Raw genomic sequence first — 19,951 nt, 5'->3', positions numbered from 1 at the left:
GAACTTGCGATCTTCCTACCTCAGCATCTCAAGTGCTGGGATTATAGGTGTGTACCACCACACCTGCATTCATGAGACCATTTTTAAAGATAAAGGCAAAGACTTGGGCACATGTGCATCTCTGGGGCGGCAGCTGGATGGGTGTGCATGGGGGAGAGGTGTGTGCCTCACCAGGCAGGTGCAGCTGGGCATGTATGCACAGGTGTGTACACTTCTCTGGGCCTAGCTGGGCCTGTGTTACATAGAGAGGGGAGGCAGGTGTGTGCATGCACTGGGTGGCTGCTATCAACAGAAGCATGAAGGTGCCAGTGCCTTCCAGCATCTATCTCCATCTTGGGATGAGCAGGAAGCTTGGGCTGTCCAGACATCAGTCCCTGGGGGGCAGGAGGTGGATGGGTGTGGGCTGCTTCTTGTACTCCTTTTACTCGCTTATACTCCTTATACTCGTTTTTTTGCTCAAGGCTAGCCACTGTACCACTTTGAGCCATAGCTCCACTTCTAGTTTTATGTCCAATTAGCTAATTGGACATAAAAGAAGCTCACAGACTTTTCTGCCCAGGCTGACTTTGCACCATTATCCTCAGATCTCATCCACCTAAGTGGCTAGGATTACAGGCATGAGCCCCCAGCCCATCAGTCTCTATAATTTTCATTAGTGTACATTAGTAGTACAAGAGAGTTCACTATGGCATTTCCACCTATGTATACAATGTATCTTGATGGATCCCCTCCCGGTATTATTCTTCCCTACCCCCTCCTCCTTTTAAAACAGTTCCAACAGCTTTCATTGTTCTATATTCACACACAGAGACAAATTACTTGACCACACTCATCCTCACTTGCCCTTTATCAGTTCTCTCTGGTCCTGCTATATGCTCCCATTGGAGCCTGTTTTACCTTCCCGTCATTGTGTGTGTGTGTGTGTGTGTGTGTGTGTGTGTGTGTGTGTGTGTGTGTAATTACACCAAGGGTTGTCACTATGATATTTCAGATGAGTGCATAGCATATTTTGTTCAGCATAACCATCACCTGTGCTTTTCTTCCCCCACCTCACTCTATAATTTAATTCTAAATAGGAGCAATGTTTAATAACCAGCTCACAGAACGCTTGGAAGTTTAACAATTGTCTCTCCTAAGTAGAGCCAGCTGCTCCAGAGCTCCTTGGGACTGCTGCCTCTTGGTACTTGAAGCGTTCCAAGCCTCAGACCCCACGGCAGTATGAGCAGTGCTCTAGGTCCTCAAGTGTCGGTTTCTCCAGGTCATTGACCTCTGTGGGAAGGCCCAGCCCCTCCCGCAGTCCCCGGTTGCCCATGGGAGGCTGCGGCCCCTCCCATCCTTCCAGTCATTGGTCTCTCCCTGCAGCCCTGGAGCCACTTCTTCCTGCCCCAGCTGCCATCACCCCTAGTTGCTCTTGGACCTAGATATCTGCATTATTCTACTTTCTCTTGCTGAGAACACAATAAAGGTATCTAGAAAATAGGCCCAGTTACAAGGAAAGTAGCTTTGTTTGGCTCTCCTTCTAGTGTAAGGTCGACTTTGATGATCTAATTCTAATCCCTGTCTCGAGAGGCCCCAGCTCTAAACACCATAGTCAGACTCAGTTTCCACCCTCTGGTACCTCTGCCATCCTGTTAAGTTGAAGAAAACAGCCAAAAGCTACAGACAACCCCCCCACCAGGCCTCTAGAGACAAGACAAGCTTGTGGTCAGCCAGGCCACACCTGGGGCTGTTTTAAATATGAATATCTTTTTTCACCCCGGCCCCAAATCTGCCTATTTAACCTGAACCTAACATTGGAACCCTCAAAGATGACTAAAGGCATACTAAAACACCATCTCCCCAGTTCTGCCGTTAATAACTCCTTCCTCTACCCTTCACTGAGTCTCTTCACTTGGCCTATGGGGACACAGCATGGGTCTGATGTGGCACTCCTGGAGTTTTGGCCTGAGGACTCAAAACCTGGTTTACCTGCTCTGAAGATGACTCTACAAATACCTGTTTACATCCTTATTTGTACTTTCAAAACATTTCATTAAAATCTGTGACTATTGAGTTTTTCCAGCATTCCTTAAATGTCATGCCCAATGGGTGCTTTGCTCCCGTCCTGCGCCTTGCGGGTGCCAAGCTCCTGGGCTGTGCTCTAGGCTGGGGCAGCCCGTCTCTCTCCTCCCCTCTGCTGACCACCAGAGCCCTGCTTGGGCAACTGGGGGTCATCACCCTCTGCCCCAGGAATGAGATCTAAACAACAGCCAGGAGGACAATGGCCCCAGGAAGTCCTCGTGACCCGGAGCCCGCAGGCTGCCTGGCAGCGTGCCTGTGGGAGGAGGTAGCAGAGCGTTCTGGGCTAAAGGTTGTCATCTAGCCCTGGGATAGCCAGTGGGCACCTGTCCCCTCGGCTGAGGGTAGCACTTGTCCTGCCTGTGGGCGCCTTGGGAAAGGGGGTGCTCTGTCCTGTTGAGAGGGTTTCTAGCAGCTCTGGCCTGATTAGGAGTGGCAGGAGTCTGCTCCCACCCACCACTTCCCTGGGGCTCACACCACTCCTCCTCCCTGGGCTTCCCCTGGACAGGGCCATGAGGCTGCGGGTCCTGTGGTCCTCAGTGGAACTCTTGGCTCCAGCAGTGGGGGGAATCCTCCTCGCTGTCATTTGGGGAAAGCTGCCACGTCTACAGGATTGGAAACTTAAAAATCTGAGCCTGGGTTGCAGCGCTGCTCAGCGACCACCCTTTCCACAGAGTGCCGCGCACAGAATCCCACGATCCAGGCAGAACAATGGCAAAGGAGCCTCAAGGAGGGGCAGCACGAGGCCTGGGGGGGCTCTTGGGGAGCCCCTCAATAATCCTACCCAGTGATACCCAGGCAAAGCTGTGGAGAGAGCACACTTTAATATCCCAGGGCCTGCCCATCCCAGCCTGGAAGGGCTGTCACCATCTGCTGTGTGACCTTGGCCAGCGGCTCTGCCCCATCTGGGCCACAGCTACTTCCTCACAAAGGGAGTGTGGAAGCTACCTGCAGTGAGTTCTAAATCAGATCATCCCCAAGAGCAAGGTGTATGCCATTGGTGGGACAGAGCAGGGACACAGAGTGGGGGCCCGTGGCACAGAAGTGTGGCTTAAACACTGCAAAGCCATTGGGGTCTTTTAGTGTTTCCAGCAAGGGAGGAGAGGTTGGGGCTCAGATCTCTCTTCAGATGCTTTTTGTTGTTGTGGTTGGCCAGTCCTGGGGCTTGAACTCGGGGCCTGAGCACTGTCCCTGGCTTCTTTTTGCTCAAGGCTAGCATTCTACCACTTGAGCCCCAGCGCCACTTCTGGCTGTTTCTATATATGTGGTGCTGAGGAATCGAACCCAGGGCTTCATGTATACGAGGCAAGCACTCTACCGCTAGGCCATATTTCTCAGCTGCTTTTTAAAAATGATTTATTTATGGTGCCAGTACTGGGGCTTAAACTCAAAGCTTCACTTAAACTCATGCTCTCACTTGGCTCTTTTTTTTTTTTTTTTTTTTGGCCAGTCCTGGGCCTTGGACTCAGGGCCCGAGCACCGTCCCTGGCTTCTTCCCGCTCAAGGCTAGCACTCTGCCACTTGAGCCACAGCGCTGCTTCTGGCCGTTTTCTGTATATGTGGTGCTGGGGAATCGAACCTAGGGCCTCGTGTATCCGAGGCAGGCACTCTTGCCACTAGGCTATATCCCCAGCCTCACTTGGCTCTTTTTGTGCAAAGCTAGCACTCTACCCCTCGAGTCACACTTCCACCTCCAGCTTTTCAGTGGTTCGTTGGAGATAAGAGTCTCATGGACTTTCCTGCCCCGGCTGGCTTTGAACTGCGATCCTCAGATCTCAGCCTCCTGCATAGCTAGCATTACAGCCCTGAACCACCCAGCACCCAGATTCAGCTACGTTTTAATTGACAGGGGAACCCAGGCCTCCAATCTAGGTCATTGTTCCCCAAGAATGGAATGTCTTTATTTTGCATCATTAAGCTTTGGTCTTCTATTTATGGCAAGTGAAAGAGAGTTTCCCTCTTAGATTCTTATTCAAGTAAAAGGGAAAACAAGAATAAATTCAAGGAAGCGTATTACAGATCATCCAGATAATCGTATAATATTGCCCAGCTAATACAAGGGATGGCAAGCAGGCTAAGGGTGGTTGAAGGGGACGTGCAGAGGGTGGGGTACCCTGGTTCCTATCCAGCCTTGAGCCCAAGAGGAGGCTGAGGACTGGGCAGGAAGGAGGCCCATCCTGGGGCTAGAAAGACTCAGCTGCCCGGAAGCGGCTTGTCCCATGGGTGCTGGGCGGATGCATAGAAGAGCTCAGGCCGGCTGGCCAGGGCCATTTTGCCTGTTGCTAGCCTGAGAACCATGCTTGCCGTTGCTTTCCTGAGCCTGAGCCTGCTGGCCAGTGCCCACGCCTGCTCTGTAGACATGCCATACAAGGCAGGCATCGTGTGCCGCATCACCAAGCCTGCCCTTCTGGTGTGTAAGTACCACGCCCACCCCCCTGCCAGGCCCCACCGCGCAGCCAGGTGAGAACAGATGGGGCAGAGCCAGGCTCTCTGCCCTGCCCTGGCCTCCCCTTCAAAGTCAAGCTCTTTGTGGAGGCCATTACTGGACTGCAAAAAGCTCCCTGGGGTGGTTTGCATTTGCTGGGGTCAGCCTGGGGTTCAGAGGGGTCAAGTTAGGGGACACAGGTGCCTCTAGAGTGTACTTACAGTCGGAGATTATACTACAGCCTGTCTGTTATCACATAAGCCCAGGCTAGGGAGACTGTCACCAATTGCTGTATGACCTCGGCCAGCAGCACTCCCCTCTCAGAGCTTCAGCCTCTTGCTCATACAGCAAGGGTTCAGTTCTGTGGCCTCTGACATTGACGACATCAAGTGTGAGACCTAGGATTACAGACTCTGTTGTACTGGGGGGAGGGGATGGGGGATATTGCATGGTCTGGGAGTAGCTGGGGTCTGGAGCAGCTGTTTGGCTAGGATCACCGGGTTCCTGTGTGCTAGGATCCAAAGGCTGAGGTAGAAGCAGGGTCTCTGGCTAGGGTCAGGGGCACCTCTCTATGTCACCTGAGAATTGCCACCTAACTAGCACAGAGTGAGGCTCAGGGTGACCCCTCAACTCTGTGAGGCTTGCTGGCTGAGCCAAAGCCAAGGCTGGCCTGGGGTGGGGAGAGGCTGGGCCTGCAGCCCCTCAGCCACGCCCTCTCTCCAGTGAACCAGGAGACCCCCAAGGTTGTCCAGAAGGCCGTTCAGCGAGCCCGCTACCCGGACATCAAGGGCGAGAAGTCAGTGATGCTCCTGGGCCGGGTCAAGTACGGCCTGCACAAGTGAGTGGCCAGGATGGGGGTGGGCTGGCTCTGGGGCAGGAGGGATAAGGGTCTTGCCCCAGCCCCAGGAAGGAAAGGCAGCCAGAGAACCCCAGACTCTCCATCTGACAGACCCCCTCACCCCACCCCCGCTGTGCTTCTCCAGCCCCACCCCACAGTACCCTCCAGGACCAACCGGAGCCTATGGGCCTCTCCTGCAGCTCTGCTGTCACCTCGGCTGCTCAGCAAGTGGAGACTGGGATGATATAATTCAGGATTTGGGTTTCTTTTCTCTCCTAATTGGAGAATTAAAGGGCAAGAATGTGTTAAAGCAAACAGCAGGTTTATCTGAAAACGAATGACACCTCCTTGTACAAGGAAAACCTGTTGTCCACAGTCTTCCCCCAGCCTGCTGTATATATAGGGGCTCTCACCTCCTACCCTCGGGACATACTGCTGGTTTGATTGGCCAAGGGGTGGATGTGCACTGCAGGACAGTCATATGATTGGTTCCCCCTCTCCTGATTGGATGGAGGCTAGGGAGCCATGAGCATGGCCATTGCTGTGAAAGGCACATGCTGCATCTCCTACTTAGCCACGGAGGCCTAACTTCCCCTCAGCAGGGAATGAAGTTTAAGGCCAGCCTGGGAAAACACTGGAGACTATCTGAAAATGGAATCCAAAAAAGGCTGGAGGCCTGGCTCAAGTGGTAGAACACCTTTCTAGCAAATACAAGGTCCCGAGTTCAACCCCTAGTACTGCCTTCCCTCCCTGCAATAAGAAGCAAGCCTTGAAGGACGTTTTCTGCTAGCTCAGGAAAGGGGGGGGGCAGGGGGTGGGGAGGTGGGAGAAACAGAGGTCTCTTGGCCAATGGGTCTCCAAGCTTTATAGCGACAGCATCCCAGGGCAGCTGTGGGCCAGATGGCTTTATAAACCATACCTTATTTTCCCTATCATATTCCCCAAAGGCTCTGCTTAACACATAGGAAAACAGGTGCTTGGGGAGGTCAACTAGCTGAGAGGTCACACAGCAAGGAAAGTAGCATGCCACTTCCTAGTACCTCAGGTGCTCGGGCTGCCCTTGTTTTTGCCTTAAAGCCAACCCTCACCTCCCAGTCTCCTAAAACAGACCTTGGCACTGGAGGACCTGGTCTGTTGTAGAGCCGCCAGGGGGCGCTGGTGACACTGGAACGCAGAGCTTCCTTTTCTGCAGCTTCTGCAAGATGGGAGATAGGGGAACAGGGGGAGGGCATGGAGGGGCCCAGGACTCTGTGTGGCCTTGGAGTTCAGTAAAATGAGGATAATGCCATCCTGGACCTCTGTTACAGTAGGTCAGAGACATCAAAAGTGCCCTGGGAGATGTTAAGAGAACTACAGTTCTTAAAACCCCACAGTAATTGGTAAGGCTGAGTGACTGTGGACCCGAACAGGTGGGGACAGATGGGGACAGTAGAAGTAACTTGTGAGGGGCCATGGTGGATATTAGGTAAAACGAAATAATGGTACAATGCCAATTCTGACTGCTGTGGAAGAGCAAAGCAGAATAGAATGGAATGAAGCAGAAGATGGAGCAGGGAGGGAAGAGGAGGGCTGGAGGCATAGCTTAAGTTGCTGGCTGCTTTCCTAGCAAGTGCGAAGCCCTGTATTTAATTCCCAGTAACGCCAAATTATTTGATTAGTTAAAAGTAATGACATGGGGGGCTGGGGATATAGCCTAGTGGCAAGAGTGCCTGCCTCGGATACACGAGGCCCTAGGTTCGATTCCCCAGCACCACATATACAGAAAACGGCCAGAAGCGGCACTGTGGCTCAAGTGGCAGAGTGCTAGCCTTGAGTGAGAAGAAGCCAGGGACAGTGCTCAGGCCCTGAGTCCAAGGCCCAGGACTGGCCAAAAAAAAAAAAAAAAGTAATGACATGGGGAAACCAGCAACAATGAGTTATCATTGCTGGTCACAGGGTATCACAAGGGCTTAGAGCACATGATTTGGGATGACACAGACCCCGGTCAAAGCCCAGCTCCACAGAGACCCTTTGAAGACCCATCCACCTCTGCTCAGTGGGTACAGTGAGAGTCACATGTTATAGGGTGGCAGAGAGGGCACCGGCCCGCAGAACACACTCTGTCATGATCTGTGTGCTATGATGGTCATGGTCAAGCCAGGGGTAGTCAGAATTGGTCCCTGGGTCTTCTTGACTCCAGTCTCTGGCCTCTGCTCCCATCTGCCTGAGAGTCCTTGCCAAGACCACCTCTGTCCCTGGGACATAAGTCCTCCCCATGCCTATCCCCAGCCCCCAGGCCTGGCTCCCCTTCTGTATTCAGAGCCCTCTCAAGCCTGGCGAGGCCTCTCGCTATCCTCCCAGCCCCCACACCCTCCACCCCAGCCTCACCTACTCCAGGAAGCCCTCTGTTTTCACTTCCTATTAAGTAGCTGGCTACTGGTGGCTCACACCTCTAATCCTAGCTCTTCAGGAGGCTGAGATCTGAGGATTGTGGTTCAAAGCTAGTCCAGGCAGGAAAGTCCATGAGACTCTTACCTCCAATAAACTACTCAGAAAAATCCAGAAGTGGTGCTGTGGCTCAAATGGTAGAGTGCTAGCCTTGAGCACAAAGAGGCTCAGGGACAGTGCCCCGGCCCTGAGTTCAAACTCCAGACCAGCGCGCGGGAGCACACACACACACACACACACACACACACATACACAATCTTCATAAGTTTAATAGCTACAAATAGCACATTTATTATCTTCCAGTTAAACAAAACTAAAAGTCTGACACAGGTCTCATCTCAAGTTGAGATGGCAGCATATCTTGATGTAACTGAAGAGCTCTGGTTCATTGGAGCTTTTCAAGGATGCCCACGGGCCTTGGCTTGCAGCCTCTCCACCTCCACCAGCAGAGAAGCATGCATCTATCTTCTCTGGTCTTTTCTCCTGCCTCCCTTCCTCTGTTGGCATGCTAGTGATTACATGGCATCCTCCCAGGTGACCTGGGGTCACTGACACCTGTCTCAAGGGCTCTAACATCATGGCACCTGTAGAGTCACATTTGCAACATCAGCCAGCACCTTCCCAGGTTCTGTGCGCTGGGAAGAGGACGTTTATGGAATCACAGCCTCCCCAGCTGCTGGGCTCCTTAGTGACCCAAGTGACTCTGTGTGGTGATTTCTGGGTGGACACGGACTTGGGAAGGCAGGAGAGACCCTGGGCAGTGCCTGTCCAGCCCGTGGAGAGGCGTGGCTTCCCTCTCCCTCCCCTCATGGTGCTCTCCTTGTTTCTGTCTCTTCTCCTAGCATCCAAATCAGCCACCTGTCTGTCTCCAGCAGCCAGGTGGAGCTGGTGGAAGCCAAGTCTATCCATGTCTCCATTCAAAACGCATCTGTGATCTTCAAGGGGACCCTGAACTATGGCTACACGAGCGCCTGGGGGTGAGCATTTCTGGGCACTGCTGGGTCACCTGATGGTCGATCTGGGACTCAAGGCCAAATGAATGTCCTGGGACCTTGGCTCTTTGCAGGCCGGGCATTGATCAGTCTGTCGACTTTGAGATTGATTCCTCCATTGACCTGCAGATCGACACACAGCTGAGTATGCACAGCTTCCTAGGGGAGGCCGGAGGCTGGGATCCAGGGCTGGGCTGAAGCACAGATGCCAGGCTGTGCAGAGGGCGTGTGTGTGTGTGGTGTGTGTGTGGTGTGTGTGGTGTGGTGTGTGTGTGTGTGTGTGTGTGTGTGTGTGTGTCAGATCTTCAGAGGAGGCCCAGCCTGGGAGGTGGGAAGGAGGATGCTCCTAGTGCTGGCCCTGCCATGGCTAGCTTGGGCCACCCAGGGGCCAAACCTGGTAGCCTGTCCAGAGGTGGTATTGTACTCCCTGCAGCCTGTGACTCTGGCACAGTGAGGACCGATGCTCCTGACTGCCACCTGTCTTTCCACAAGCTGCTGCTGCATCTCCAAGGGGAGCGTGAGTAAGTCACCACCTTGCTGGCCCCAGCCTTGCTTGTGCCCCTCTCCTAGCAGTGTGTTACCCCCCCACACTGTGACAGCCAAACCTGGGAGGATCAGGGTCTTTAGGGTGTGATTTCCAGCTCATCCCCATCAATCCACCCTCCAAGGCTGAAGAAAAATAATAGTGAGTGCGTGCTCTGAGTCGAATACTATGATTCTAAGTGCTTTGGATGAATCCATTGACTTAATCTGCACACAACCCAATGCTAGGAAGGAGATTCTGTTAGGATGCCCATTTTTAACATGTGGGTAAACTGAGGCACAGGGAGGTTAGAAGGGAAAGCAAACCTGGAGTCTCTTCCTTGGGCAGAGCTGAGAGAAGATACATGCTGTTGTCTGAGTTATCAATAAAGTTTTATTGGCACACAGCCATGCCCACTTGCCTGGGCGCTAAGGATGCATCCCAGGCATCTCACCACATCACAGCTACTCCCCATCACCTAAGTGACTTTCTGTATGCCCACAGCTGTCTCTGGGTAGGGGAGAGCAGGACCCGAGTCTTGCATCCTCCACTCCGGGATCTGAGCTCCAGTGTCCCCGGGTGAAGCTTTGTCGTGGCAGACAGCATGTGTGGAACTGTGAATAGCCTTGGTGCACACAGGAGGGTCTGGAGCTCAGAAGCCCTTGTCACACCCTGGGGCACAGGAGGGGTGTGGGGGCTGGGGAGGAGGCTGCTCTCTGTCCCCAGAGCAGACAGACCAGTGAGTCTGGGCTCTAGGCATGCCCACGTGCATGGAAGCTGTGAGCATGGCAGAAATGGAGCCCTCCACCGGAAGTCACCTGTGACGTGACTATGCCTCAGGCCGAGGCTCCGGATGAGGCTCATGGTGTCAGCTGGGACATGAGGAGAATGACAGGGCCTCCTGGGCCATGGGAAGGAGGCTAGCAGAGCCCTGAATGGTTCTCAGTATACAGTGGGTGCTCCATGGCTGCACAGAACTGTAGGCTCACTGCCCTGCTCGCTCCCCTCAGGCCTGGATGGATCAAGAGACTATTCACAAACTTCATTTCCTTCACCCTAAAGCTGGTCCTGAAGGGACAGGTGAGTGAGGCCAGCAGACCCACCTGGCGTTCTGAGTCACGCCCAGGAGCCAGCCCCACCCCGCCCCACCCCGCCCCGCCCTGCCCCGCCCTGCCCTGCCCTTGTCTGCCGTCCCATGCAGCTGGCCGGGTGGGAGATGCCACCCGCCCCTTCTCCGGTTTCCCTGCCTTCCTGGTGAGCCTGTCCATTCCAGATCTGCAAAGAGGTCAATGTGGTCTCCAACATCATGGCTGACTTTGTCCAGGAAAGGGCAGGTGAGCTCTGTCCGCATGCTTCAGAAGGCAGTGATGCAACACTCACCCACGATGAGGGGCTGGTCTTGAGGCAGTTGCATCCCTGCCTGGGTGGCTCGGTCCCTCATGGCTCTGACTCCAGGTGATTTTTACGGTCTGGCTCTGGTGGGCTGCTTCCCTTTGGAGCTGTAGCCTCAGAAGCTGTGCTGTTTAACCTCTTGGAACTTGTCCTCTCCTCAGTAAAACGGGGTGAACAATTGCACTTACCGCACAGATGGCTGTGAGAATTGAGTGTCGAAAGAAAAAAAGTGTGCACAAATCACAAAACAGGGCTGGGAATGTGGCTTGGCGGTAGAGTACTTGCCTAGCACACATGAAGCCCTGGGCTGGATTCCTCAGCACCACATAAACAGAAAAAGCCAGAAGTGGTGCTGTGACTCAAGAGGTAGAGTGCTAGCCTTGAGCAAAAGAAGCTCAGGGACAGTGCCCAGGCCCTGAGTTCAAGCCCCAGGGCTGGGGGAAAAAGAGAGAGAGAGAATCATAAAACAGGACCAGAGCCATCACTAGTCCTTACTATCGTGACTAGAATGATCACTACCCAGTACCCCTAGCACCCAGTCGAGCACCAAGATCAATTCAATGGGTAAACATGGATGAAAGAAGAGAAGAAAGAAAGCAGGGTGAAGATGAATTCCTCTGCCCTTCTTGGGGTATCTTCCCTCCCTTCCCATCAGGCCTTGGGGTACAGGAAAGGTCCCACAAGGTCACACAGTGTAGAAAAGACTCACCATTATCATTCTGAGTCACTGGGAGGCATCGGGAGAAGCGGAAGTGCCATCCTGTCCGGCCCTCCCAGCTACCATTGTTACCTGCTGAACACTTCCCTGCCAGCCAGGAAAGCACACCAACACCACCTTGCTGTTGATAAAGTTTTATTGGAACACAGCCACACTCACTTGTTGCAGCACTAAATAGTGGCAGACAGAGGAGCCTGCACAATTGATTACCAGTCATTTATAGAGCCCAGAGAGTTTTCTGACCCTTGTCCTGGACTGGAGACCTCAAGACTGATGAACATCTTGGTCTTTGAGGAAGACACAGAAGGAGGATCGTTAGAACTGGGCCCTAGCTCATGCCCCTCCCCTTTTATATGCTCTGGTACTGGTGCTTGAACTTTTTTATGCTCAAGGCTGGTACCCTGCTGCTTGAGCTACAGCTCCATTTACAGCTTTTTTGTGTGTGTTAATTGGAGAGAAGAGTCTTTCCTGCCTGGGCTGGCTTCAAACTATGATCTTCAGATCTCAGCCTCCTGAGTAGCTAGGATGACAGGCCCAGCCCACACCCTCTTACACGGGGTAGAAATAAACACCCAGCACTGACTGAAGCAGGCACTGGCCCAGGAGAGGAGGGCACAGATATTGCAGGAGAGGGCAGAGTTCCAGCCCAGACCCCTGGCTTCAAAACTGTCTTCACCTAGTACAGCACCTAGAAGACAGAAGTTGAAGAAAGAGACAGACATGGGGCTCTCTTTGCCTTAGGACCCATTTATACATCAGAGGGTGCAGGCTGAGCACTTGTGTGCAGGATATGAGGAGCAACAAACTTGGTACACCCCTCCACACACATCCTGTGACACCACCTTGACTTTCCCTCCCCACAGCCAATGTCCTCTCTGATGGAGACATTGGGGTTGACATTTCACTGACAAGATCGCCGGTCATCACAGCTACCTACCTGGAGTCCCACCACAAGGTAGGCACAGCGGGAGGGGACACAGGCTCGCCACCCTGGCTGCTCCGTGGGCTAGGACCCAACTGGTGACCTGGCCATCTCCCCCTAGCGTGGACCCCGCGGAGGCCTCCCCTCTGCAGAGCGTATTGTGAAGTAGCCAGGAAGGCAGAGTCTCGGCCCGCTGTGTGGGCTCTCCACAGGCCAGCGGGCCCCTCTCAGAGGGCCCAGCGGACACCAGCTCCTTTCTAGATTTACTGAGCTTCCAGCATCTTCTATAACAGTCATTTGGGGGAGTTATACTCCACTTGGGGGACTTTGAGGAAAGCTGTGGATCCCTGATATAGTTAGGATATAGTTTCTGCTGTGATAAAGAAACCTGAAAGAGTAGCAGCTTGTTTGTTTTGTCAGATGTGGGGTTTGAACTCAGGGCCTGAGCGGGTTTGTACTCAAGGCTAGCACTCTACCCACTTTGAGCCACAGCTCCACTTGTGATTTTCTGGTGGTTAATTGGAGAAAAGAGTCTCATAGACTTTTTTCCTGCCCAGGAACCGTGATCCTCAGGTCTCAGCCTCCTGAGTAGCTAGGATTACAGGACGGGTAGCAGCTTAACCTCCGCCCCCATGTGCATCTCCCTGATGGAGTGGCTCACGTGCTGCCCCAGAGTGGAACTGGTGGCTCCGTGGTGTCAGGTCCCCAGACTCCCTCCCTGTCTTGTCACCTGCCCGCCAAAGCCTCTGTAACCGAGGACACAAGGTCCCACCTGCAGGGAGGCTGAGATGTTAAATGGAGGTGACCATAAGCCCAGCCAAGAACTGGAGTGGGAACAGGAAGCCTCTGTAATGCCTCCAGAAAAGTGAACACAGAGGAGGGTTGAGGGGTCCTGAGTGCTCTGGGCCCTTCATAGACCTGGGGCAGCCAATGGTGAGGAGCTGGGAATTGGGCTGCCAAGGCGCAGTGCCCACTGAGGGAGGAGGGCACTGAGATCCACGGCTCCCAGCAGCTCCCAGAGGCTCTGGTCACTGCCCGTATCGGAGTGCCAGCATGTGACATGGTGACCTTATCTTGGGCCCACCTTACGACTCTGAGCCCAGCAGGGACTTGCTGGAGAAGAGCAAGCAGCATCCATCTTCCTCCAGGGTCATGTCCTCTACAACAACGTCTCCGAGGACCTCCCCCTCCCCACCTTCTCACCCACCCTGCTGGGGGAGGGCCGCATGCTCTACTTCTGGTTCTCCGACCTCGTCCTCAACAACCTGGCCAAGGCCGCCTTCCAGGATGACCGTCTTGTGCTCAGCCTGACAGGGGCCGAGTTCAAGGTGAGGGGTGGGGCTTCCGGAACACTGTGCATGAGTACACACACACACACACACACACAGTGTGTATGTGTGCATCCATGGGTTCTCTGAGCTGCAGCAGACAGGTGCTGCAGACAGGTGTAGATATAAATGGAGCATGGCACATCTTAGCTGCAATAAGTGTAGCTGTTAGGGACGTTCGTAGTCATATTCATAGTCACATTTATTTTTGTTGCACTCACCCTGTGTTATTGCCATCTGAGGGTAAATATACTCCCAAGATCACACAGCCCTGTCACCTAGTGGGGTACTGAAGACAAGCCTCCAGCCAGGCTGGGATTCCCCTAAACTGTACCCCACCCAGAGCACCTTCAGATTTGTTTGCAGCACTGGGAATCTGGGTTGGGGAGGGGTTCCATCCATGACCCTGTACCTCAATCCTGTAGTGTCTTTCTTGTTTCCTGTGTTGTTTTCTTTGCCCACACTCTTCTTGTCTTTTTTTTTTTTTTTTTTTTTTTTGCCAGTCCTGGGCCTTGGACTCAGAGCCTGAGCACTGTCCCTGGCTTCTTTTTGCTCAAGGCTAGCACTCTGCCACTTGAGCCACAGCACCACTTCTGGCCGTTTTCTACATATGTAGTGCTGGGGAATTGAACCCAGGGCCTCATGTATACAAGTCAAGCACTCTTGCCACTAGGCCATGTTCCCAGCCCGTCTCTTGTCTGTTTTTTTTTAGGCTTTACTAGAGGCCAGAGGCTTCAACGCCAACCAGCAAGCCTTTCTAGAGGTAACTACTTGCCGTTTGGGGTTTATCTCCTCTACCCTAACTTTGCTCCTGTTCAGGAGATGGCACTGCCGTCAATAACAGCAACGGGGACAGTTATAACAGCTCCCAGGCATGTGGTTCTGGGAATCACTTTGTCTGTTGCCCACACCAATCCAGAAAGCCGGGCACCATGCTTCTGCCCTCTGTATGCAGAGACACAGTGAAAGCCAGGACCAGGATTGTGCGCCATCTCCTGCCTCATACCCAGGCCCTGGGGCCCCAGGGGGTTGAGAGCTGAAACCTGGGATTAACCTCAGCCCTGAAATAGCACTGGCTGGCTGGGACTGTCAAAACCAGCCTCAGGCCATCTCAGCCTCTGCCTGCTCACCCAGCAGCAGTGAGGCCTCCCTGGACGGTTCCACTGAGAATCTATGGTACTGACCTTAAATGGACTCTCAGTCCTTTTTGGGTAAACTGCTCAGCTTTCCTATCAACACCTCCACCCCCTACTGTAATTTCTTTGTGTTTCTCTGAGGCAAGTCCTCACCTACCTGGATTACGTGTTAGAAGTTCCATCCTCAATGGCAGCAAGTACTTACAACCTTCCACTCATCTACTTCCCAAGAGCTGTCAGCACCCCCAACAGAACTGCCCCCCACCCTCTCCACCCCACAGCCCAGCGTCCCCTCCCACCCTCCCCTTCCCCTGTCCCCACACCTGCTTCCCTTCCCCTACCTACCCTTCCCAGTCTCCCCAGCCCAGGAACACCCCTCTCTCTCCTTCTGTGTGTGTGTGTGTGTGTGTGTGTGTGTGTGTGTGTGTGTGTGTGTCCTTCCCCTGTTCTCCCTCCTCTCCCTGATCCAATCAGGCCAATCCTGCAGCCCCACTGTCTCTAAGGTCTGTTGCCTCTCATCTCTCCCTCCATGCTGGGCCTAGCTACTTTTGTCACTGTGAGGATCCGCCAGCAGCCTTCTAAATCCCAAGATTCTCTGCAGTCTGTTCCCCAGGGCAGCCAGGACAATACAGAGGCAGGGGCTGGGGGTGGGGCTGGGGGGACAAGGATAATCCAGGCTGCTCAGGAAGCTGAGCTCTGAGGATCGAGGCTCAAAGCCAAGGCAGGGAAGCCTATGAGTCTTTGATCCCCAAATAACAACCAAAAAAGCCAGAAGTAGAGCTGTGGCACAAGTGGTAGAGCACTAGCCTTGAGCAAAAAAAGCTCTAGGACATTGCCCAGGCCCTGAGTGCAACACTGAGCCCTCACCTGCCAGCTTACACTGGTCGGGAGTCTTAGGAAGTTGGCCAATTTGGCCCGCATGGCCTCCAGGGCCCTGCATTGTCTGGTCTGTGTCTACCTCTCCATCTCAGGGGTTAAGAACCTGCATGACTATGTACATTATGAGTTGAAATCTTCCATCCACTCTGGAAATTTCTTAGCACTCTCTTCAGTTATTGTTTCTCCTCAACTTGGTCCGTTCTTATGCATGTTCACTATACCTATGTTGGACTTTTCTTATTCTTTCTTCAAAGCCTGTCAGTTGTTCTGTTGTGTTTTTCAGCTCTTTGTAGCTCAGTGTGAAGCACTGATCACTTTCTGCAAATCTTCCTTTCAATTCTTATTTATTTTCTTGTTTATTTGTTTAGGTGCCCGTACTGGGTCTTGAACTCAGGGCCTCACATTGTTGCTACACTTTTTCTGCTTAAGACTGGTGCTCTACCCTTAGGTCACAGCTCCACTTCTGGCTCGTAAGAGTCTCACAGACTTTTCTGCCTGGGCTGGTTTCAGACTGCAGTCCTCCAAGTTGCACCCTCCTGGAAAGCTAGGACTGTGGGTTGAGCCCACTGGTACTCGACTCATTCTTTTTTTGAGACAGAGTCTCACTATGTAGTCCAAGCTGGCCTCAAACTTGAAATCATCCTTCAGCATCAAGAATGCTGAGATTACAAGGGTGTGTCTCTATACCTGGTTCATTAACTTTTAATAGCTATTTTTCATCTGTTTACTCATCCATTAAGTTTTCATTTTAATAGCAATTCTGTGTGTGTGTGTGTGTGTGTGTGTGTGTGTGTGTGTGTGTGTGGCTTGAACTCTGGGCCTGGATGCTGTCCCTGAGCTCTTCAGTTCAAGACTAGTGCTCTACTATTTGAGCCACGACATCACTTCCACTTTTCTGGTGTTTAGTTGAAGATAAGAGTCTCACAGACTTTCCTGCCTGGGCTGGCTTTGAACTGCAATCTTCAGATCTCAGCCTCTTGAATAGCTAGGATTACAGGCATGAGCCACCTGCACCCGGTGCCATTCTTTTTAAATGTGGTACTGGGCTTTGAACTCAGGGTCTTGCACTTGCTAGGCAGGAGCTCTAACTCTGGAGTCATACCTCCAAGTCAGCATCAATGATTGTGTGTGTGTGTGTGTGTGTGTGTGTGAGAACTGGGCTTATAACTCAGTGCAGTGTTCTTGTTTAGCTTTGCTTTTTTTTTCTTAAGGCTGGCACACCATCCCCCGAGCCACAGCTCTACTGATTTCTGGTGGTTAATTGGAGATAAAGAATCTCATGGACTTTCCTACCTAGGCTGGCTTTGAAACCACAGTCCTCAGGTCTCAGCCTCCCGAGTATCCAGAATTATAGGGCAGGAGCCACCAGCACCCAGCTAATAATTGCTATTTACGTACACTTTATTTAGTTCATTTTCAGATCTAGCTCTTCTCCCCACCCCCACAGTACTGTCATCTATTATAGCACGCATTAGCTGATCTTTTCTTTTAAAAAAGCTATTCCGTGGTTTCTTTCAAGTCATGCTATTAGGTAAAAATCTTGGGGTGTTCATCTCATTTGTTGTGTACCTGCTAGCTCTCAAGGGGGATGGCTTTGTGGAATGGGCCATTTCCCTTAGAAGCTGTTTCAGTGGAGCTGGTTTGTCTGGAGATGGCCTCTGCTTCCCAGGTGACATCAGCTTCCCGAAGTTCTGTGCCTGTTTCTGCCAGAGCCAGTCTAGGTGAGCTGTTAGGTGGGTGTGTGGCCTCAGGCAGTTCTGTGTCTTCAGGCATGTTAACAACTTCAGCCCTGGGAGCACAGCAGGCTTGAGGCTTGGTTTTCTTCCTGTTTTTTGCTTTTCTTTTTTTAGGTTGGAGACTGGGACTCTAACTCCATACATGACACTTTAGCTCACTGACTAATGGAGCCAGACCTCTGACCCCTTGAGGCTCATTGTAGCACTCCTCCATCCCCACCTCCATTTTATTTTTAAATTTTTTTTTCTTTTTGCTAGTCCTGGGGCTTGAACTCAGGGCCTGGGTACTGTCCCTGGCTTTTATTTTCTTTTTTTTTTTTTATTAATTGAACATAAATTTTTTTACAAGGTGTTGTGCAAAGAGGGTGCAGTTACATAGTAGGGCAGTGTGTACATTTCTTGTGATATCTTACAACCTGTTTTTCCATCCCTTGTCTAGGTCAGGTAGACACATATGCAATATGCAATGTATCAAGAACATATACAGTGTTCACAGCCTTGGTCTCTACTGTCTCTCTGTCTCCCTTTGTTAACAGTCATATATCAGGGAGATCATGCCCCTTTGTTTTCTGTGTTCTAGGCTTGTCTCACTCAACATTATTTGTTCGAGTTCTGACCATTTCCCTGCGAATAACAATATTTCACCATTCCTAATCGCTATGTAGTATTCCATTGTGTATAAGTACCATATTTTTTGGATCCATTCATCTGTGGAGGGGCATCTGGGTTGTTTCCATATTTTGGCTATTGTGAATTGTCCTGGCTTCTTTTTGCTCAAAGCTAGCACTCTACCACTTGAGCCACAGCACCACTTCCAGCTTTTTCTGTTTTGGTGGTGCTGAATTGAACCCAGGGTTTCATGCATGCTAGGCAAGCACTCTACCACTAATCCCCCTCCATGCTCTTTCATGGAGAAGAAATGTCTTATTATCTCCTCTGCACCTCATCACCCGCTAGGAGGGCATCAGAAGACAATGTGGCTGGCGGCCCTATCCTGCTCCTATCTCCCCGTGACCATAGGTCATCCTCTGCCCCTGCCACCTGGCTGTTCCTTCCACAGGGCTTTTGTTCATGCTGCTCCCTCTGCATGGAAGGGGTCCCTCCCCTCATATCCTTTCCTCCTGTCCTCAGGGAGGCCTCTCCCTCCTCCCTGCCTACAGAAATCCCCTCTCCAGTGCTCTGGTTCCACAGTTGGTTAGAACTCATCTTTAAGACACTTCTCTTGCAGTGCTCTGGTCACTCTCAACTTAGAACCCTAAGTACTCAGGAGGCTGAGATCTGAGGCTGGCAGTTGGAAGCCAACCCGGGCAAGAAAGTCCCTGAGACTGCTCTCCACAGAACCACAAAAAATAAAAGCTAGAAGTGGAGCCATATGGCTCAAATGGCAGAACACTAGCCTTGAGTGAGAACACTAGAATGGGAGACCCTGAGTTTAAGACCCCATACAGCACAAAAATCAAAGTCAAATAAAATAAATTAGTCCTCTGTGGCTATTTGGGGTTGTCTCACAAATATGCACCTCTCTGGATTGAAAACCTGTCTCCTGTCTGTCCCCAGGACCAGGGACCTATGGGCCCTGTGCACGACGGGAGAGGCACAGGCCATGTCTCTCAGGAGGAAGCATGTGGGCCCTGGCTTTTCTCTGTGTAGTTGTCTTATTTACCAATCTGAGTAGCCCTATGTGTGTAGCTATTGTCACCCCACTTTATAGCACAGGGCGCTGAGCGGGGAAGGAACTGCTTTGCCATCTCCTAGAAGAGAAAACCCAGGGCCAGTGCAGCAAGAGTCCTGACTGCCATTTCCTGGCAGGTTAGGAATGTGACACAGCCAGGGCTACCACCCTGGGCTGCTTCCTGGGGCCCCACTCAGCTTCCTCCCTCCTACTTTGGGGTGACAGTGGCTGCAGGCCTTTGATATTCCCTGTCCTGGCCTCGGGTCCCCTGTCTCCTACAGCTTTCCAGCCACTTCCCAACTAGCCCTGCCCAAGTCACCGTGCACTGCCTGAAGAGGCCCAGGATCTCCTGTGAGAGCCGTGGTGTCGTGGTCAGCTCTTCTGTGGTAGTGACCTTCTTCTCCCCATGCGTGGACGGACAAGGGGCTGAGGCTCATTCTTTCCAAGAGGTGAAGTGTGTGGGGAGGGAGGCAGGCAGGGGACCTGGGCTGTGCAGGGGGTGGGGGGCGGGTAGGGGACCCGGGCCTCGTAGGGCGGGGGGAAGGCAGGCAGGGGACCAGGGCTGTGGATGGTCCATCAGGTAGGGTGTGGGGGCCTCTGAAACCTCCCAGTGCTCCCACCCATCACTATAATTGGTTGTTTCATTTCTTTTCTTCCCTTTTCTCTTTCCTGTGCCAGTCCTGGGGCTTACACTCAGAACCTGGTTCTGTCCCTGAGTTTTTCACTCAAGGCTAGTACTATACCTGCCTTTTGGGGGGAAAAAATCTCCTAACTTGTTTTTTACTTTTCATACTATTTGTTATGTAACAATCAGAACAGTGCAGAGTTCCTGTGAAAGAAAACCATCTTGTGACAGTAACTCAAGCTTTGTTAGGCAGACTTTACCGCAGCAGAGGCTGTAGGCA

The 19,951-nt window shown here is 52.3% G+C and overlaps 1 protein-coding gene across 1 annotated transcript in view; it reads left to right on the top strand.

Annotated features, from left to right (window-relative positions):
• The first annotated feature begins 4,272 nt into the window (after positions 1-4,272).
• LOC125358415 (cholesteryl ester transfer protein) overlaps positions 4,273-19,951 on the top strand; it is a 19,952-nt gene continuing 4,273 nt past the window's right edge. Inside the window, exons 1-11 of the mRNA XM_048355537.1 lie at positions 4,273-4,472; positions 5,207-5,321; positions 8,591-8,725; positions 8,815-8,885; positions 9,174-9,261; positions 10,274-10,343; positions 10,537-10,597; positions 12,237-12,328; positions 13,444-13,623; positions 14,336-14,386; positions 19,328-19,495. Coding sequence (XP_048211494.1) covers positions 4,355-4,472; positions 5,207-5,321; positions 8,591-8,725; positions 8,815-8,885; positions 9,174-9,261; positions 10,274-10,343; positions 10,537-10,597; positions 12,237-12,328; positions 13,444-13,623; positions 14,336-14,386; positions 19,328-19,495 — 1,149 coding nt within the window. The 5' untranslated portion in view covers positions 4,273-4,354. The remainder of the gene's footprint in view (positions 4,473-5,206; positions 5,322-8,590; positions 8,726-8,814; positions 8,886-9,173; positions 9,262-10,273; positions 10,344-10,536; positions 10,598-12,236; positions 12,329-13,443; positions 13,624-14,335; positions 14,387-19,327; positions 19,496-19,951) is intronic.

This window comes from Perognathus longimembris, chromosome 10, assembly GCF_023159225.1.
Source record: "Perognathus longimembris pacificus isolate PPM17 chromosome 10, ASM2315922v1, whole genome shotgun sequence".
In the NCBI taxonomy this organism is placed as follows: Eukaryota; Metazoa; Chordata; class Mammalia; order Rodentia; family Heteromyidae; genus Perognathus; species Perognathus longimembris.
The sequence above is the reverse complement of the archived record's forward strand: the minus strand, read 5'-3'. Positions and strand labels throughout refer to the sequence as shown.